Source organism: Megalopta genalis, chromosome 3 (genome assembly GCF_051020955.1).
Source record: "Megalopta genalis isolate 19385.01 chromosome 3, iyMegGena1_principal, whole genome shotgun sequence".
Lineage (NCBI taxonomy): Eukaryota > Metazoa > Arthropoda > Insecta > Hymenoptera > Halictidae > Megalopta > Megalopta genalis.
In genome coordinates this window covers 3,156,246-3,177,535 of record NC_135015.1, presented here as the reverse complement: position 1 = coordinate 3,177,535, position 21,290 = coordinate 3,156,246, and the positions used below count along the sequence as shown (strand labels likewise).

Genomic DNA, 21,290 nt, shown 5'->3' with positions numbered 1-21,290 from the left:
TACGTATACTACTGTCGTAAATTTGAAGAGGTCGAAGGATAAATCTGGCACAAGATCGTCAGAAGACTGATGCATTTTTAAAACCGAACTTTAACAATCATAAAAACTGTATGAATCGATGGCGCTAATTACAGAATATCGGGCCAACGACAAGAATACAAAGCATTTTATCAGCCTACATTAAAAACCTTGATTAAAAGATCATTTCCGACAAGAAGAAGCACTGTAAAAGGCGTCAAAGGTAGGTAGAAAAAAATCGGAGAAACTACAAAATAATTAAAGGAACGGGATGTGTTAAAATAAGGCAGTTCCGGAATCGTTTAATATTTAATTCCGCCGGTAATAAACGTCCAATGAAACGTATTATAGAATTGGGTCGCTGGGGAAGCCGAATGAAAGCCGCGCGCGGCAAATAGAGGGAAGTGGGATCGATTCCGGAATAAATTTTTCATCACTGGCCCATTGCTCGGGATCGCCGTTTCATGGGCATACCGAGCACACTAGCGAGATGGATGCAAGAGATGCGAGGATCGATTCTCGAACGCGAGGCTAAATGGCTAAATGGGTCACTCCCCGACGCAGCGCGCGAGTAATTAGCGGGAGTAGAGGAGGGTTTACGTAAGAACGACTTGTTGTACGTTTTTGCCGGTAACGAGCCGTTCGACGAATCAGATTTCCCGGTTATCTCGTTTCCGTGGAGGGGTGTCGTTTGTCATTGGGCATCGCGTGGTTAATTGGGTCGTTCGTCAATGAATACTCGATTCCAAAAGTCGACAATGTTTGCGGTGTTTTTGTAGAACCAAAAAAATACGCGGCGCAGAGTGTCTACTATCTTTCGATTCGAACACAGGGTGTATCAAAGGGATGTTATCTTCATTTTTAAGTAGTGTACCGAAAATCGTATTAACGACAGAATTCGGACAATCTTGACGTTTAGAAAAAAAAGTATAAGTAGAGCTGATGCACCTTTACTATTTCTGGTTGGATTCATTCGAACATGTTATGCAGTTTTCCAGAAAATGGCTGTCATCAGCATTTATAAATTTAAAAAATATTTGGCCGCGTCGAATATTTTGGAAAAAATATAACGTATGCCGTTAACTTGTACCGATTATTTGCCTTGGGATTCGTTCGAATGCCTCGCATCATCTTTGAGAAAATACCGTTTAGGACGTAGAGTCTCAAAATGATTCAACGAGCTAAAAACGCAAGGGGGTCGGATCAGAATCCGAAGAAAACAACGGATGTGTTTTAAATAGCAGCGTAACGGAGCCAACGCACCTCAAATTCCCATTGTTCTATATTTACCGTACGTTTGTTGCGGCAACGTAGCCACAAGGGAAGAATTATCGATCATCGAGCGCCGTTGCGCGTGAAGTAAACGGCTACGGTTATTTATAACGTTGCGGGGGAACCGATGACACCAACGCAAATAATAAATAATCCAGCGTGGGACTGCTTCCTTGGTAAATAGTGTTTTCTGGCGCGGAATCATTGCTGTTTAAATTGGAGCAGCCGACGAGTTTCCACAAGTACCGTCATTCTCTAAAGTTTCTTTCTTTTTCGAGACTGGTTCGTCGATCGCAGAATTTGGAATCGGTCGATGAAAATAGGTGCAGTTTATTTTTATACGAGTGTATGAATATTATCGACTGTTTTAGCGGCCTGATTTGTAAATCTGATACCGAGGGCAGCGAAAAGATGCTGCAGTTCACGGACTCATACTTTATTAATGGAGCAATCTGGGAGCTTCGAGAATTGGACGATGAAAGACGGTAACAAGGTTTCCCGACAGTTCCTAAATCTGTTTACGATTCATGATTAGCAGGCCAAGGATGTTGATAGAAATCTGCATTCTTGTCTACCGATTTCGAGAAATTTTAATTAGGCAATTAGCCTTTCCTTGATCAGTGATTACATTGAAAAGAAAATACAACCGATAGAGATTGTAGTACTGTTCTAATTTTCAAATACTACCATCATCGACAATAATTTGTTAATGTTGAAGTAAATGCCATACCGAACCTATCTATAAATGCACAAAAATCAACAGCGTACTGAATCAATTTCTATAATCGTTTTCACAGACAAAACAAGATCTAAGATCGTACCGACTTCTATTAAACATTGTCTAATACTAAACTATTAAACATTTTTCGAAACTACTTCGAGTCTCATTACTTTCTGTAAGACTGAATAAGCATTGGACACACAGCCACCCTTCACTAACAGTTACCAACAGAATCTGACCGAATTTTCTGTAATAAACTGTGACCTTCTGACGGCCATGCAACCATAAATCATGCAACACGCGCAAAATCCCTGCAACCTGGGCGCAGACAATCGCAAGAAGCTGCAAGATAGCCGTGCGAAATGACACAATAGCTGTCGTTTAATAAATTCGCGTTTCCTTCGTCGACGGAAGTTTCGCCGCGTCTCTGAAAGCCGCGGTTCTCGCTCATGGCAGCTGGAAACGCGAGGCGGGTTTTATTTTTAGACGGAAACGGCGAAGTCTTTGTTAATAACGTATTACGTTTCACGGAGGACGCAACGTCGACGGAAAAATCGGGCTGAGCTCTCTCTCTCTCTCTCTCTTTCTTTTTCTCTGTCTCTCCATGTCTCTATTTCTCTCTCTTCGGAAGGAACAATCGGCGAGAAGGCTGACGGTTCATCAACGTTGGCCACGTGTAAATGTTTGCGGGCTGCCTCGGAATAAATTACGGTTACGAGCCACGGCTTTAAAACCGCTTCACGTGCGCGCCTTATTTTCCGAGCGATTTGCGACCGTTTCTGCTTCTGAAACCTCCGCGGAGCGGATTTAACGCCGTTTCGCCGAAACGTGTCGGCTCCGTGCAAGAACGCGCCGATTTCGTCGCCGTGCTCCGGATTCGCGGCGGTCCTGAATATCAAACGCAACGCTAATTTGCGACGGACGCTTTCTCGTTTTTTACACGCAATTACTCGCGAACAACGTTTCATTAAATGCGGGTTGCACAAAGACGGGGAACGTAGTCGTCTCGTAAAACTTCGTATACACAGAAAAATGGTACATAAAGATTCATGCGATGTTCATATTTTTGAAAAGCCTAGCAAGACAAAATGTGTAAGAGATTTCGTTTAATGTTTGTGATTTAATTGGCAATTGCGAACGTTTTGCTTAGAAATCCAGGATTCAGTGGTAATTTAAAAATCCTTAGAACTATAAAATGTTCAAACAAAATAGTTAATGGAGATTTTAATCTTTCTTAATACTAGTTTTTGCATTTTCATTCGTAATTGTCTACGCCGGGCTTAGTGCGTACGTAATACTTTGCTTTTAATTATTAAAATTCTCTGTATGGGTTTAATTACTTTCATACAATTCGTACAACCACGGTCTCCATGTATAGAAATTTTAATCTTATGATTTATTCGTTCAATACTTTTTACCTATAGTTGCGCATAAGTTTTTTCTTGTTTTTGCAAACAAGACCAAGTGTTTTAGTGACTACGCTAGAGAAACAAATCCTTATGTAAATTCCAATTTGTAAACATCAAAATGTAGAAAATCTTTGAAAAATTCCCTGTGATGAATATAAAATTAATTTTGTACTATCTGTTCTGAATGGATGCTTCCGCCAGTATTTTAAAAATTCGTTTATGCCACAAGTGCACAAATATCGGCAATCTATTGAAACCGACTACATCTTTCTAAGGATGAAGTACATTTAGAAATGCATGCAAAAGTACATCTCCGAGGAGACAAAATCGAAAGTGAAGTTCATTATTTCCAACAACCGATGCCAATGAACGACAAAGAAAATGGAGGTGCATTAAATACAAAGAACATTTTACAAGCTTGTATGAACTGAACGTCTTCCAAAAAACAGCAATGAAATAAAAATTCGGTATTCTCTGCGACCGGTGGCCAATGAATGACAAATAAAATGGAGATGAATTAAATACATTTAGCAAGTTCGTTCGAATTGTAGGTCCTTTAATAAACAACAATGGGTAGGCCCTTTAATAAAAATTCAATGTTCTTTGCAACGAGAGCCATGAATGAAATATGAAACCGCATTGAGTACGATCGAAGCTCGCAATTTACAAATCCTTCAAGGATTTGCCTACACGAAGTGGTGTCTATGGTCTACCGATGCACGCAGGGATTTCGAACGCGAAAGGTGCCGCTAAGTGCCGTTATCCGTCGTTCCCGCGGACGACTCGCGATGGCGTGAGAGAACAGAGTTTCGGCTGGAATAATGCGCACACCTGCGCATTTCGTAGCTGGGAGAGTAGACAATCCTCTGTTTCCCTGTGGCAAGGGTCGCTCGCGTTCTCTATTTCTGGTTGCCACGGCAACGGTCATGAAATCTCCCCTTGCGGCGCAGGAAATTGCAGTCGAAAGGGAAGAGAGAACGAAGACGAAGCCAAAGGGCTCGAAGGCGAGCGTCGTGTAGTTACTGACCTATCTCGCGATTCTGAGTTTCTCTCGGAGAAGAACAGGGACAACCGGAGACGATGGGGTGGCAAGCGACGACGAAGTAACGTCTTGCGAATGGGACAAAGGGAGTGACAAGGGAGCATCAAGGGAGCGTCGACAAAGGGAGAACTCGGCCACTATTTTTAACGCGAAAACACGCATCGAGCGAGAGGGGTTCGCAAAAAGACGATGATCTGACGCAGGAAAAACACGATCAATCGGAAACTGTTCGAGGAGACCGGGGGTGGAAAGCACGAACCGCGCCGAAACGCGGCGAGTCGCGCGAGGGTGGATTCAACAAGTGCAGGACCGGTACCACGGAATCGCGGGGAGGGGGCGATACGGGCGCGCGATCAACAGGACGCCGCGATTTGTCTCGCAATTAGGGGAGTTAAGGTGGTTCTTCCACGGTATACCGAGTCACCCCTAGCCTACGGTTTCGGAAGCACTTTGTTAGCCGGCGGAAGCGATTACTGGATTAATCTCTCTGCCGGAGCTCCGGGGCCCGTTGAAAACGCGAAATGTCAACAGGATGAACGTTTATCTTACAATTAAGAGGCTTACGGGGATCCATGGGGCTCTTTGGGAGAATTTTCGAAATGGCTTTGCTAGGTTTACACTCCGGGTTCTTTGAGGACTGAATTTCCATGCGAGACTTTGGGAACGAATCGCTGCAGATTGCGAACCAGAATGTTCTACAGGGTGATCGTTTATTTCACTATAAATAGATTGATGATCTCTGTGATGTTCTGTAAGGACTGTGTATGGTTGTAAGATGCTAAAACAATCTACTGGTGTTCATTCATTTCACTACAATTTGACCACGTCTAAGACGTCTTTTAACCCCTTGCACTAGGATTTCTTTCATAGTTACCTTAATCAACACTTGTTTGCAACTAATAATTTCATACGCGAGACAGATCATTTATATCTCATGTTTCTCAATTATTACTTGAATGTTTAAATATTAGCCGTAGGAGGGTAGAGTTTCATTTCTATTTAAAAGTCGCGAATAACATCCATATTTAGTAGATCGTGTTCCAAATCTTCGTAACGAGACCGACACGATATTTTAGGGTAATGGATTAAGGAAGACTCCGCGTGAAAGATGTTTTAAAATGATTTATAGACGATAAATAGGATGTTGGTTTATTTTGTTATTAATGGTTTGACAGCATCTGAAACGTTCTTTGAAGACTGAGACTGTTTGGAAGACTTTCTGAAATGGTCACACTTTATGTGACACCATTCAAATATATTTTAAGCAGTAGGTATTTTCGTACGAACTTTTTATATGATTTATCAAAGTATAAATTTATTTCGCAATATTATTATTATTTCGCAATTACTATTCATTGGGCGATTTTAGAATTATGTACTTGTTGTTATAATTTTTTAAATACTCTACCAAAAGATGAAAATGATGAATTTCTGAGATCTACATTTAAAATGACTTTTAAGTACTGTGTATTAAATAAAGCTTTCTATCGATGAGCATTATATCTCACAATTATATATCAATTTCTATGATGTTTTTCGAACACTGTTTCCTTGTACAACTATTTTGGAATTATTTTGTCATGGATAGGAAACACGAATGCTCAACAGTGTTGATTTCTCCTGCAACCGAGGCTTTATCACTCTGCAATTTATGGACACTATGTCCCCACAGACGTTTCATAAACGTGTTGCTAATAATTAGAAACATGAGCAGCCAACAAAGTACTGATTACTTCACAATTAATAGTTCTAACACCCCCTGGACTATTTGTGTCTTGTTTCAAGAACTTCGCAAACAGATTTAAAAATATTTCGACGTTTCAAACTAGTTTTTCAAATAATTTATTCGGGAGTGGAAATCACGTCGGATCACCAGGCTGCCATCAACTCCCACAATTAAAACAGCGCAAGGCCTAATCCAGTTATCGACTCCCTCCGTGATTAACTAGCAGAAGCACTTTGTAACTCGATATTCACAACAACAGCGCGAGAGAATCTCGGTCGGAGCTGGGTACAACAGGTAAGCGAATACTCTAAAGAAAGGACAAACATTAACGGGGAGTGTGAGTGGGTGTCAACTACGGATCAGTAGAGCTGCAAATACGACCAACAAAGAGACAGTATATCAAGAAAATAGATAAACAAAGAGAAAGATAGTGAGAGACAGTGAAAGAAAGAAAGAGAGAGAGAGAGAGAGGGAAATAGAGAAGGAAGGTGGGATAGGATTGCGAGGAGGACGAAAACACAGAAAGTAAGAACCTGAGAAATCCTTGGTTACCTGTGTGCGAGAAAGGCTGATACAGGATTCTAACGCGAACCCGCCGGCAGCTAGTTTGTTCCGCGATAACTGACCTATCCGAACGCGGGTCCGGGTGACGCCGCGGCGTCGCGGTGCTCACTGCGAGCTCACGTTCCATTCGGTCTCTGGAGAGACGCGTTGCTCGCGAGCCTGGCTGCTTGCCTCCTATTCTTGCACATCGCCCGGCTATATATTTCGGAGGAAAATCCGCGTGGCTGGTCGGCGTCACAGGCTTTAATCACGATCCTGGAGCCGACTATCACACTGCATCCTTCCCGGTTCGCTCTCCCTCCTATTTTTTTCTCTCCCCCTTTTCAACAGTTCGCGGCGATGCACACTCTCCGCCACCCTCTGCCACGCCGCGGTGCCGGTGGCTGCCACCACTTCTCCTTGTCGGCTACTACCTTCTTCGCGATTCTCTCTCTTTCTCCCTACAGCTCCCTTTTCTCTCTCTCTCTCTCTCTCTCTCTCTCTCTCTCCCTTTCTCTTTCTCTCAACGCCTCCCACTGCTCCCCTTGTTCCGGTTTTGGGCCGTCCCGGTTCGTCGTTCGTCTATTCACGTGTCGCGCGAACAGGCCGAGAAGAAGAAGAAGGGACGCGTGCGCGCACGTGTGCGGGCCTGAGGCGTGTGACACGTGCGAGCCAGCTCGGCAAATGTGGAATTATTTCTGCCTTTTGCCATCGTACCCCCTACCTGCCTCTTCCCACGCTACCTTGCTTCCCCCTACCCTCGTACCTGCCGCCGAACGACGCTTGCTCGCTCGTGAGCCCCACGACGGCGTCGACGCCGATAATACCGAGCACCGGCGCCGCTTCGAGCCCGCTTCAAGCCCGCTTACAGCCCGCTCCGAGCCCGTCCGGCCCGCTGCTGTGCCGGCCATTCCGCGCGATTCACCGATCGCTATTGCAGATCTCGCCTTGTCAGCATATTCTGCCGCCCCCCCCCCACCTGTCCCTTCGTTTCCCTTCTCTTCCTCTTCCTCTTTCTCTCCTCTACCTCTCCTCTTCCTTCGCTCCTACTCCTACGTTTATATCGATCCACGAGCCACCACCGCTAATGGAACCTGGATAGCGAACTTAATTTGCTCCCGTGTCGCCTTTCAGACCTACGAACAATTCGCGTGCGAGATGGTTATCAGTTTCGCTGCCGCGACTTTTCTCCTCTCTCTCTCTCTCTCTCTCTCTCTCTCTTCCCGCTACTTTCGTTTTCCTTCTTTCACGCGGATATGCATCCAGCGATAGAGACCGCTAGGCGCCGCTCTCGATCCCTCGCTCTGGATCAGTGCTCCCACCTCTGCGGTCTTTCAGAGATTGGGTAAGGTGGGCACGGCACGGTTCACACGCGTGTTTGTTTCAGGGTCTCGTTTCTTCGTTTAGAAGTTCGGTGAACGGGTCGCACTGTTTCTTAGAATCACTGAATTACATGGAGATCGTAGATGTCACTGTTTTACGATTAAATTTTCCCGACACCTTTTCGTTCAAGCTTATAGATCACTGCGTCGCTTGTCCTGAAGTTGGTTCTAGCAAATTTTCACTGTGATAGACTGTTTTAGATTGAAACAATCCGGACACCGTTTTATTCCAGTTTATAGATGACTGCGAGGCTGATTCGCGAGTTGGCTAGTCAATTTTCACTGCAATAATGAAGCTTCACATCATAGACACTCTACTCTTCAAATGCATAAACCACTGTGCGACTGACGTTTAGGTTCGTTTACTGAACCTTGCACTGTAATCACGCTGTTTCATAATGAAACGGTATAGTCATCTTGTTGTTCAAGGACGCATCAATTTAAAGCTGATCTACAAGTGAATTATCTGCAAAGGTATCCAACAGATTTTCACGTTAGTTTTACACGCATTGCGAAATTTCTCAAACTACTTCTGTATAATTAGTGCAATAACCATTTTGTGCACCCATATAAATCGCTGGTTTCTACACGAATTTTCCATTTTCAAATTAGCTAAAACCAGTTTTTCCTTCTCGCCAACTAGATCCCAAAACATCTCCATCTAAAATGAAAGAAAATCCCCTATCCAAATTCGAATGCCTTCAACGCAGATCCTAGATCATACCCTAAATCCCTAGATTCTATCACCTCTTCGCCCAGCCACAAAACCTCACGGTGTTTCTAATGTCACCTTCGGTGTCCCCGAAGCGTCCCAATAATCTGGCCCCTCTAGATCGCAGCCTAATGAGGAGCATACCAGGGCGCAGCATGAACGCGTTTAATTGTCAGCGCGTGGTTCGCTGAAAGATTCCGGTTGCGTCCGATTACGGGGGTTCCTTTCATCGCGGCTTTCATGTTATTTCGGTCACCGTCTTTTCTCGGACCAGCATGGAAACCGGAAGCGGTTCGGCAGCGGCAGCAGCTGTGCTGGACCTCAGCTAGCTGGCAGAGCCCTCTATCCGACAAGAAGCTATCGATCGATCGACGAACGCAGGCTAATAGATTCCCGATTGTGAGGCAGGCATCGAGACAGCATTGTCGAAGCCTCGATCCGCCGATTATTGTACCGCCGTTGAAATTCTGGAAACGTCGCCAATTACCGTATCCCCGTTCGGCCAAAGAATTCTCGTGGAATCGCTGCCGGTCGTTTCCCCCTTGCCTAATTAATTTCTTCTTCTTCTTTTCCTGTCCCTATCCGGCGGCAGCCATCCCGGAATTAGCATTTGAAATGTTTGCGACCCCCGAAGCCTCTCCAGCCCGAGTCGAGGCTCGCTCTTTTCCCTCGTTTTTATTAATATTCTTCCGCGTTCCGGTTCGCCGCGATTTCTTTCAATGTTTTGTCTCGTGGCTCGAGCACTTTCTGCTTTTCTTCTTTCACTTTTTGTCTTTCTCTCGGTCGCGCGCGCGCGCTCGATCGCTCTCTCCCTCTTTCCTCTTCGTTTAGCGATGCCAGGAAACAGGGACAACTCGATTCAATTTTGCAAATCGACACGAAGCCAGGTCTCTCGCTCCGATGGAGATTCAGCGACTCGCGAGGATTCCGTCGAAGATCGTTGCCCCGGAATAAGCTCTTTCCCCGCTTGAACCGGCTCTTCCACAGGCTATTGGATTCACAGAACCATCCGTCGATTTATAATGAATCGACGAGAGCTCGCGTAGGTCGTTACCCCAACACGGATAGACCACCAAGCGGGCGATTTTAATGCTGCCGAGTGTTGCTTTATACCGCGAATACCCGCCGCCATTTACTTCGTCGTGACACAGTTCGGAGCTGACTGCGCCTGTGGTTACCTAGCCGGCTTGTCGCCCTCACTTTTTCATACGGATCGCGGAAGCTGGCGACGAGGAAACCGAGATCTCGCTTGAAGAACACGAACGCAAACCACGGTAAACACTATCTTTATTTGGAATCGATGATTTCATTGAAATCCCCTTTTCCTACGGTTTCTCCGGTTTTAGCGGTGCCTGCTCTTTCTTGAACGTTTCCGACCCTGTCTACTTTCTATTCAAATTTTTACTTTTTTTTTAAAAGAGGTCGCAATTTTTAGCGACACCTCTACACTTTCTTAAAATATTTTCCTCAAGATTTAGAATAGTTTACACTTTATTTAAATGTTATTTTTTATTTCCAGCGCTGCCTACTCTTTTATGATATCCTTCAAAATTTTTACGGACGTCTACTATTTATTTGAATATTTTTCATAATTCTGAGGGTTTCTAGTATTTATTATTTCAATTTTTGGCAATATTTATTCTTTTTAATATCACTCTAATTTTTAGATAGGTTCTAGCTTCTTCGTTCCCAATCATTTTTCTAATTTTTAGGGGGAGGACTCATGCTTCTTGAGACACTTCTTCAACTTTTAGTGACATCTATGATTTACGAAATTATTTTCTTAATTTTGAGGGATGTTTACTGTTTCTTCAAATAGTTTTTCAATTTGTAAACGATGTCTATTCATTCTCCAAATATTTTCTCAATTTTCGGGCAATCTATTCTTTCCTTTCATTTATTTTTTTTTTGAAACACATTTCTTATATTCAGATACCCCATTTGTATTATTTCTTCAAATCTCATTTTTCTTCTAAGCAACCTAATCAAGTCAACTTGAAATTTATAAATCTAGGAAATGAGTAAAAAATGTATCTAGCTTTTATAAAAAGAGCAATTGTTAGCAGAAAAGCATTAAAAAATTAACTCCTATAATTCTTCATAACAGAAATCTGCGAAAGTTCAAACATCAGATTAACCGTCTCCAAGAAATGAATAACACATAAAGAATTAATTACTATCACACAGAAATGATCACATTTCAAAAACCCAAAGAAATATTCAAAACATAGTGAAACTATTAGAGATCGCATAAAAATCTTATCATTAAAAGATATTCCAGGAATAATGGAACAAAATCTAATAAAAATGAGCAACGTAGGTATCGTCTAAAAATATTTTCCGCAAAAATACACATAAATCTATGTTTGCACGTAATGACATCCCAAAAAAGACCACGAGCAAATGCGTGAACTACCGTAGCAATACAACCATCGAAGACCACAAGTTACCGTAACATCCCCGCCGCAAGATGATATTATTCAATGTGCAACTCCATTATCGCAGTTTTTTCCACGATAACGAGAAAACTCGTCGGATAAAATCGTGCAAGAGTTTCATCGTTTCGCGCGGACAGGCGGCAACCCAGTTCGGAACACTCATTAAATTTGTACTCGGACAGGGCCGTGCAAAATGTGTCAGTCGCGAATCCATTCGCGGCAGGTTTGTTTCTCTCTTGTCACCGCTTCTCGTTTTAATCCCCGGGTATATTGCGCGGGTGGTAACGAATCGCGAGTTCGTTGTTCAATCTCGGCCGACGCCGCGAACAACTGGCGAACAAGCGCGCTGCGCTGCGCTCTCTCTTTTTCTCTTTCTCTTTCTCTCTCTCTCTCTCTTTCTCTCTTTCTGCGCTCTTTGGGCTCTCAACGCTTGGCGCGAGAACTTGCGACCGCCCGAGTCCTCGAGTGGAACAAAGTGGGCATGTAATTAAAAATGAAGCACGCCCTGCTATGAAACAGTGGCCGGCAGTCCTGCGGTTCGCCGATGAGCTTTTAACTCCGCTCGTCGAGTATCGACGTTTATTGAAATCCCACCCCAGCTGCCAGCCTTGTTCCCGAAGCTGGCCAATAAACGGGTAACAGTTTATCTAAAAACGAATTAAAAACCTGCTCGAAATCTGCCGAGGACCGATGCTCGATTTACCCTCTGCGAAGTACGTTTCGTCATCTTGTCTACGTTCACGAATTTTTTAACTGCGGATGCGTTCGAAGCGATTGGTCCAGATTTGAGGAAGATGCAGAGAGATTTTTAAGAAGATTGATTATATTTGTCCGAGGGTTTCTTGACTCTAGGGAAGTTCATTGAGATATTAGGAAAGTGAAAGGCTTTTTTATCCTGATCGATTATCGTGTTTGTTTGAGAAATTTCTGAATTTGGAGATACTGGTTGCCAGACTTGATTCGTTTTAAATGTTTTGGCTGGGTTGATCTTGATAGAGTCAATTAAAGAATTTTTCAATTGTTCACAGGTTTATATGTAGTAATCCTCAGAATTGCACATTATAAACTAGACTCTGTGGATTTTATGCATTCATGACAAAAGTGAATAGATCAAATGCAAAATCCTAAAAACATATAAAAATACTGTTGCATTATTTTCAATTGAATAAAATAAAAAAAGAAAGGAAGAAATATTTATAGGGCTTCTGTACCTTATGATCAATGTAGACAATTTTTATTTTTAACAAAAATCCTACTTTCCAAATCTACCTAAATCACAACCACTTCAATTCCATCTGGATCAACTGTTTAGATTCACCCTAATTTCAGAAACATTATAAATGATATTCACATCGATGGTTGCTTCAGCTCTCTCTCTCTCTCTCTCTCTCTCTCTCTCTCTCTCTCTCTGTTATCTAGATGCATCCTAATTTCAGAAGCGTTAGAATTCATTTCCAATCACAATGATTCTATTTCTTAGATTCGTCACGATCTCAAGCAGCATCCGCGCTCAATTGCACCAGCCTCCAAATTTCAAAATGGCGGTCATCGAGTTCCCAGAGCGGGCCAACCCAGCAAATTAGCTAAATGCAATACGAGCTACCAAACGAATGCAACAGAAAATAGAATAGTAGGTCTAGTCCAAGGATTGTTCACGGCCCCACTTTTTCGTTGATAATTCAAGGTAGGTCTCATACAATGTTAAGGAGCACGGAGTTCGTTCACTCTCGAGTACGAGCACATGCACAGGAGCCGGCCGATGATGTCATCGGAGCAACACGTATCGTAGGAAAAGGTCTCAATGGGCAGGACTCACGAGGACGAGTTGTATAGATAGTACGAGAGTTTCGTAGCCGAAAACACACCCGGGTCATCGCGCCGGCTCCGCCCGTGCTACCAAATCTGGTCGATACTATTGCTCGGTCGGCACTGCCGAAAACTATGCTCAACAATGTCCCCTGCCCCACATTATTAATCCTTGTTTCAGCTACATGACTCTCCAAGCGTAAAAATTCATCGTTTTAAATTCAGTTTAACGATTAACTGAGGAGATATTGCACGAAAAGCGTTCTTGGCAACCCGATTGATTCGTATTCTTCTATTTAAACAGATACATCAATGGGATGATTGAATATTTATAGCTCTGAGCAAGGAAATTGGTGATTCCATTACTGGATTAAGCCGTGATCTGTGGAATTAACCTTCCTGTTGCATTATACAAAAATTCTCAGCATCCTTATTTTCATCTTCTGAGATTTTTCTGACCGAGATTCAGATATAGGTATCAATGAATATTTAATTAATTCAGGACAACGAAGCTGGTTTTTCAATCTTTTGATTGAGCAACGTTTCCGTCACATTACACAGAAATTTTTCGCACCATTCTCATGGACTTTTGAGGCTTACATATAGGTATCAGTGGGATAATCAAATGCATACTGTATATAGTATATACAAGTAACCCTCCCAGCACATTATACAAACTTTTTCAGCACCTTCATCGATCTGCAATATTTTTGCTACGACTCAGACACTGAAGCAAGTGGGAAAATTAAAAATGTTAAGTCACCCATAAGAAACACCAATCAATCATTCAACGAATCTCGTCTACGATTCAACTACAGTCTTCACAAGAAAGATACATCACTGACGTATTCCTTCCACAACTAATCCTCCAATTATCCTACACAAAACTCCCGACGATTGAAAAATACCGACAGAAAATTCTCATCCTCAATCACACAGAATATACAGAAGGTACAGAGATTCATGCCAGGTTAGGTTAGGTCGCAGCATCCCGCACAGGAGCGTATCCTTTCTTGAACCGAATCGAATTAATCTCCATATCCTCAAAAATCCAGCCGAGGACCTCGAAGGTCCTCTGAAAGCGTCTGCTTATCGGATCGTAAGATCGCAGAAGATAGGGGACAGCAAGCCCCTATACGACAGGATCAAGAGCACGTTGTCCCAAGGTATCCTCGCGATAATAAAGCGTCTAGGGTGAGAGAGCCGGGAGAGCAGGGCGAGGGGTCAACGCCGAGAAGCTTGTCTAAGGTCGAACGAGGGAGAGGCTTACGGTGCTAGAGAAATCCTGGCGTCGTCGTGGAGGACAACGATGGGGCTGCCTGGAGCCAAGGTTCCCGGCTTCACCGGCTTCACCGGGGCGGCACGCGGCGTCACAACAATCGGAAGCCGGAAGCAGCCGAGGCTGTGGAGGCGGCGTGGGCGGCGGAGGCGGAGACGGATCGATTCGGGCCGGCCGGCCCGCACGGTCGGTCGGTCGTGGACCTCGAAAAAGCGGCACGACGAGGTGCTGCCGCGGCACTCGACACGAAACACGGCCAGACTGCATGGCGACCACCTGTGAGCTTCCTACCGGCGCCGGCGTCGCGACGCCCACGTACCGTCCATCGACCCGAACCCGAGAACAACCCTCCTGCCGAGAGCTGCCACGAGAGACCGCGACCTCCTGCGACGATCGCACCGAAACCGATCGACGATCATTCTCAATCATCGCCTTTCTTCAGGGTGTCCCAAAAAGCTTGTAAACCTTTGAATGAGGTGTGATTCCTGAATTTGAAGTGATTTTTTCCTCAACGGAAATCTTCTCCGCGGCTTTGTTAATGAGTTATTAACAAAAAATACGGACTGGTAAACGATCTCAGGAATCTTCCGAGGGCTTACATTTTTGGGACACCCTGTATACTTCGCAGTTTAATGCAGAATTTTCTCAATCGCGTTTATAGGGATACCGATCATCGATCATTCCCCGTCATTGGCTTTTGTACACCCGTTTGTTCTGCAATTTTATTCACGGCCATTTTTAATAGGATTATTTTCACTCTTGTCGCGTATAATCGAATACCAATCTATATTTGTCATTTACCAATTTTTAATCATTCTTGACAAAATATCGCGAAACCGTTCAGATCCCCATTTTTTGTACACTTGCTAGTCGATTAACGTTATGCGAAAAAAATATACAGGGTGTCCCAGGTTTTAATGTTCAAACTTTGTCAGTATATTCTATGGCACAAAGTAAGAAACAAATGTTATGTAAACATAGGTCATATAGAGCTTTATTAAGAAGTTATAACAAAAATTCAGAATAGGATTAATAATGCGTTCAATGAAATGAAAGAGAATAGAAACGAAGTTCGCACGGTCATAAATTCGATCTTCGATCGATATCAATCATGTATTGTCAACAACGGTAGACATTTTGAAATGTATTAATAAACAAAGCTTACATAAACACACGGCATGTGCTGATCTATTCAAGCCAATGCTCGCAGTAACAGCAAGTTGATTACTATTCCTATTCTGAATTTTTGTTATAACTTCTTAATAAAGCTCTATATGACCTATGTTCACATAATATTTTGTTCTTACTTTGTGCCATAGAATACACTGACAAAGTTTGAACATTAAAACCTGGGCACCCTGTATAATAGATAACTAAGGATTACATATTGCGGGTATTTTGACTGTGAAAATAAGTGTTAACGGTGATAACAAGTTGATAATAAATTGCATGCGGAAGAATTTTTATTTGAAACCTTCCGCCAGCCCTCATACATTTGTCATGATCTAAGTCTAAATGTTACATTTTCAGAATATAACGTTGCAATGCTCGCAACGTAAAAGGTTTCCATTTTTTAGCTATTTTGATCAATGTATTTATTATTGAAACCCACGAGTGGCCGATTGCAATGACAGTGAAATGACGAATGTTACGAAAATATTGATTTCTGAGGCTCGAAAGTGACTGGGAAGTGACGTATGTCGGCGTTTAAGGTGCGCCCTCATTTATTATCGAACCTCGTTATCATCTATTTTTCGTAATTCAGGTAACGAATAACTTACAGTCACCTAAACAATAATGAATCGAAAGAAAAATTTATTGCGCACAGCGCTACTTGTTACATGAATTGTGGGTGTCTACAACGAGTTTTAGTGGTGGATATCGACGTACTCTTAGGCTCACGTACGCGTACTCTATTTTTACAAGAAGAAGATGCGGTAGGTTATGATCAGACACGCCAGCCAATTTCCTTTTAGTGGCACGTGTATCTTCAAAATCGATTTTCTCGTTAATTGTTCCCGTTTGACGATGATTTGACAAACCATTCAACGATTTAACGTTGAATTTTTTGTAATTTTTGTTAACAAATTCAAACATGCATCTTTCTTGTTCAGTAGTACAAAATAAAGGTCGATAGCAGTCACTATTGTTGGCAAAGTAACAGCGATCAATATTAAAATTGTTAATTTGTATAGTTTATAATTAATGCTGAGCGACCTTTATTACTTTTTCGACCAGCTCTTGTTACCGATTTTAATAGTCGTTGCTTTTGTTCAAGTGTACCGCCATTACGGCAGATTTATTATTGTTTCACGAGTTGTGTCCAATTATCATAACTCACTCATAATTGCTAACGAGAGCTGACCAACGTTTGAAAAAATCGGTGAAGCACTTGCTGTTACCAAAATATAATTACTAAAATTCAGAAACAGCTTTGATTATAACAATTAAAAGAAACAAAAATTTCGTTTTTAGGCACATTCCCCAAACACAAAATATTATATTTAAACCACTGCCTACGTCCTCCATGAACCGCGATCAAGCAAGATTGCAACATAGCAAATCCTTTCCTCAAACCATCCCGAAGAATTCCCGTAATCCGAAAAATAAAAAATGTAATCCCCTCGAAGGTTACAAGCGGCAAAATCCCTTCTGTCCATAAAGTGCTCGGGAAGTTTCCCTCTCTATTGACCGATCGCTCGCATGAAAGTCCATCGAGCATTCCGTTCTATGGTGCATCAGCGTTTTCTATTTTCTTGGGTCCACTTTCGACGTTCTTTACGATCGTTGTAACGGCTGTTGCATCGCTCGTAAATTCGCAGTCGAACGTCGACGGTCGAAGCGTGGCCGAGGCTCCGGTGAGCACGATGCCGCGTCGGTATCACGCTTGGATGATAATAATCGCAGCAATTACGATGATTACAGCGGGCATTGTTCTTCCCGTCCGATATTATCCGCTTTCCGCGTTCCCCGGTATTTTCAGGCATTCCAGCCAGCGGTGCGGTTTCAGGGAAGAGGAAAAAAGTAGCAAACAGAGCGAACGAGAGGAAAAGAGAAGAAGAGAGATACATAGAGACAAAAGAGAGAGAGAGAGAAAGAGAAAGAGAGGAAAGCATGTTCCCAGGGAGAAAACTGGGTCGTCGGGATGACGTGCGATTGCGAACAAACCGTCGACGAGATTTCGTCGGCCATTACGTCCGGGCGTGCGACGGTCCGTCGATCGAGCGCGATCGAGCTCGATCCTGGAGAACCGAATGAAACGGGAGACGTTATCTGATCGGCGGCGATCGTCGTCGTCGTCTCGCGACGCAGAAAAAACACCATCGCGGATCCATTACCGTCATTTTATACCTCGTTAGACACGGTCCGTTCGAGGCCGAGCCGCGTGTACACGCGCGAACTTTCACCAGACCGCGGGCGAAGCCAAACAATCGCGAGGAAATCGAACTTCACGAACCTGCACCGCGATTATATCCGACTGATTCGGGAGGCTGCGATTCGGTGCGCTGGTAGGGAAAGTCGGATCGATCTTGCGGAGAAGGGATCCAGAAACAGGGGGTGGTTTCGCGGGATTTCGAGCTGTGTAGGGTGGATTTAACCCCTTGCTTTGTATCGTCGAGTTCGACGGTTGCGCAGACTTTTGGTCGATGCTGAATATTGTAGACAGCGAGCTTGAATGTGTGCGTACACCGGGGATGAATGGTTTATTTATTTTGCTGCTGAGAAATTATTGATACGTTGATTGCAGCATTGTGAAAGAACAAGCAAATGAAAAATTATTCGGTTAAAGTATTTCCGTATCTCGTTCACGTTCTCATAGAATTCAGTTTTTTCTACCTTATAATTAGTTTAAAAATATTGTCGTAAATGACTGGCGTGATAGCCAATGTGCTAATAATGGTTATTTTTAGCTTGGGTACAGAATAAAATATAAAGTGAGGAGTTGAGAGATTAATCACACGTTCGTTTATGTGTCATTTGAATAATCAATTTAAAAAATCGAATTGTTAGAAGGCGGTCTATCCAGAAAAATAAACAAAAATGTGAACAATAAGCGTTCTTGTGTAGAGATTCGTGTTCATTTATATGTGAAACATAAATAATATCACACTTAAGAGAAGAACAACACGAGGCATACCCAATCTCTAAATAACGCGAAACTTTAAAATACACCATTAATTTACAACACTGCCAGTCACAAAGATAAAAAAGATCACCGAAGGAAGCACCCACAGCCACAGCCATAACCACGCAGCTTCCTCCAACATTTCTGACTACATATGTCTGACTCCAACCGCCATAATCTCCTCAAACGAGGATCAGTCTAACTACAGAACTCCCGCCGTAAATTCTTGACTCGCCGATAGTAGCTAAAATTAGCCTCTTACCTCCATAATGAACAGTCAAGTTTCCAGACACTAGCAAAGTAGATTAAAAATTCCTCAGGCAGAAGACACGCGTCCCAGTTACCGCAGCCGACCGCAGTCGCGGATTCAAATGGCGTTCCATTGGGGGTATCGTGATCGATCGTCTGCGATCTGCATTTCTTTCCGGATCGGCGATTTTCAGTGAACTTCCCGTCGGTTCGTCACCGTGAACCGTGGTTCGCCGGAGTTCGCGATCACGAGGCAGACACTCGCGCCACGATTGGCCTCTCGCACGCGAATAATCGTGGTTTTATGACTGCCAAGCCCGATACCTGGGTCTCTCCTTTCTCTTCGACGTCGTTTGCCTCCCCTCGGCTCGCGTCGTCGCTTCGTGTCGTTTCCCCCGCGGCCAATGCAATTTTCCACCAGCCTAATCGCCCCGTATTTTCAACTCGTTTCCGGTTTGCCTGCTCCTCGAGAACCGTGCATCCACCCGACGTCCACGGATTTCGGAAAACAGAACGATTTCTGTTGTCTCACGACGATCGAAATTCAGGTTGCCGATCGCTTGAATAGACTGTGTCCAAAACAACCGGAAGATTCGGCGTCCAGAACAATGGATGGGTAGATGATCGGAAATGGATCTCCGTTTTTTCCAGGATAGGTTTCTTATCGAGGCAAATTCAATAGAAGCTCGATCTATTTGTAAAACTTCAATACTAAACGTACCTGCGCCACACAGTGGTGTATTTGCATGATTTCGCTGGCAAAAATCTCCCTAATTGCCGCTCGGATTGTACACGAAAATGGACAATTTTGGAAGAGGAGATACGATTAATCGAGCATTGCGGCTCGTTGTTGTAGTTACCGATTGTCAATAATTATAAAAACGAGCTGCAAGGCTCGAATAATCATATTTCCTCTTCTCAAATTGTTCATTTTTGTGCCCAATCTGAGCGTCAATTAGGGAGAGTTTATTGTACTAACTTATTTATGGTATTTTAACTTACTTTCATTGCAGAATAACGCTACACAAGTACATAAATAAAGAAAAATAATACTAATTCGATCTAATACTTCACTGTGCGCCAGTCAAATAGCCGGTTTCATACTTTTTCTTCTACAGTTATTAAAGTTATAAAAATTGTACAAGTCCAATTTCCTTTGCTCAATTTATAATAAAGATCGCACAGAATAGAAGAAAATTCAGTATTACTATTTTAATCGTTGCAGTCGCTTTTAATGCATGTTATATTCAGTGTTGAGTCCGTAACAATTCTTTAGGCGAAGTATGTTCTTCCAAGATAGCACGTGGATGCGACGCGACCCTGTTCAGCCAAGCCACTAATTGTCGGGCCCATTGTAGTCTGACAAAGTATCCGTTCGCGATGTTTTATGGTGCTTTATTAGTCTCGTCAACGAGGCCGGTGTCTCTGCTCGTTACGTTGCGACGATTTCGCCCCGAGAATTTACGTTCGCGTTTCACGTCGAGGACAAAACTCGCTCTTTCTCCCTTCCCCAGAGTTCTCGCCCTAGAAATTCGTCGCGCCTCGCTTTTATCTCGAACGCTGCAAAGAATTCTCCTGCGCGAAGAAGTTCTTTGATGTTTGGACGACAACGACGACGCGGAGCACTTTTTGCCACGCAACCTACCAAAGAAACACCAAGAACAGGGCAAAACACTGTCCACGGGGATCGATGGGACTTATCGAACACGTTCACTGACACTGAACCACCGAGCTATACCCTTTGCAACAGTATAGAACATTGGTTGTGAAATTATGGGATCCGATATACTTAAGAAAATATTTGTGTAATGATCTGTAAGTTTGAAAAAGGATTACTGGAAATATGTGCGATTGATTCGGATCATACTTTTTCGAAAGATCTTTCTGTGAACTCCAGAGATTTTTCTCTGATACCGTAGTAATTTTATTGTAAAAGGTAATTGCTTCTGTACATTGGAATATCAATCAAAAAATTTTATGCATCTTTGGTTTCTACTTTTATTGTTTTGTTTTTGGTAAACATTGAGCAGAAATGCATTCTGACGGTTGAAATATTTTTTTAATTTCGGGTTTTACGTCGCATCGAGTCATTAGCGACAGGAACAGTTCGTCTTTTAGTGTTCCTATTAAATTTTGTTATTGGTCTTCTAGTTGCAATTTTGTTCTCTAGATTGGCGGAACGTTAAATTGTAAAGTTATTATTTGATAAGCAAATTTGACACACTTTGTGTTTGATGCTACACTTTAGAAATATTGAACAAACTCATTTTGAATAACTCATTCATATTCCAAGAGAAATGAATACGAGCAGAATTGTATAGACTTTTCTAAAAGTTGGAGACTTCGAAACTTTGTATTTATAATTTGTAATTAAACAGTACAAAATGTAACTACGTCGTGCTCTAATATAAAGAACTCGGGTAAATAAGGATTTTAACCCTTAAATGCATATTGTTGCCAATTGTCTACATTCCAGTTCCACTTAATTTTATTCAAAAACCTGAGTATGTGCGTTTACGAACACACGTTGATAACAGTAGACAATAGACCATGTGTGAAATAAAAGA

At 42.8% G+C, this 21,290-nt stretch overlaps 1 protein-coding gene across 5 annotated transcripts in view; it reads right to left on the bottom strand.

Annotated features, from left to right (window-relative positions):
• Positions 1–21,290, bottom strand: part of OtopLa (proton channel otopetrin-like a) — an 85,391-nt gene that overhangs the window by 49,859 nt on the left and 14,242 nt on the right. The window contains exon 1 of one of the 5 annotated variants that reach the window (XM_076519560.1): positions 18,737–19,003. The exons of 2 other annotated variants lie outside the window; for them this stretch is intronic. Coding sequence is in view for 2 of the 3 variants with exons in the window: in XM_076519558.1 (XP_076375673.1) it covers positions 6,741–6,879 (139 nt within the window). In the remaining variant the exon portion in view is untranslated. Of the gene's footprint in view, positions 1–6,740; positions 7,632–18,736; positions 19,004–21,290 lie in introns of those variants that run through there. 2 more of the 5 variants (XM_076519558.1, XM_076519556.1) reach the window with 2 other exon arrangements.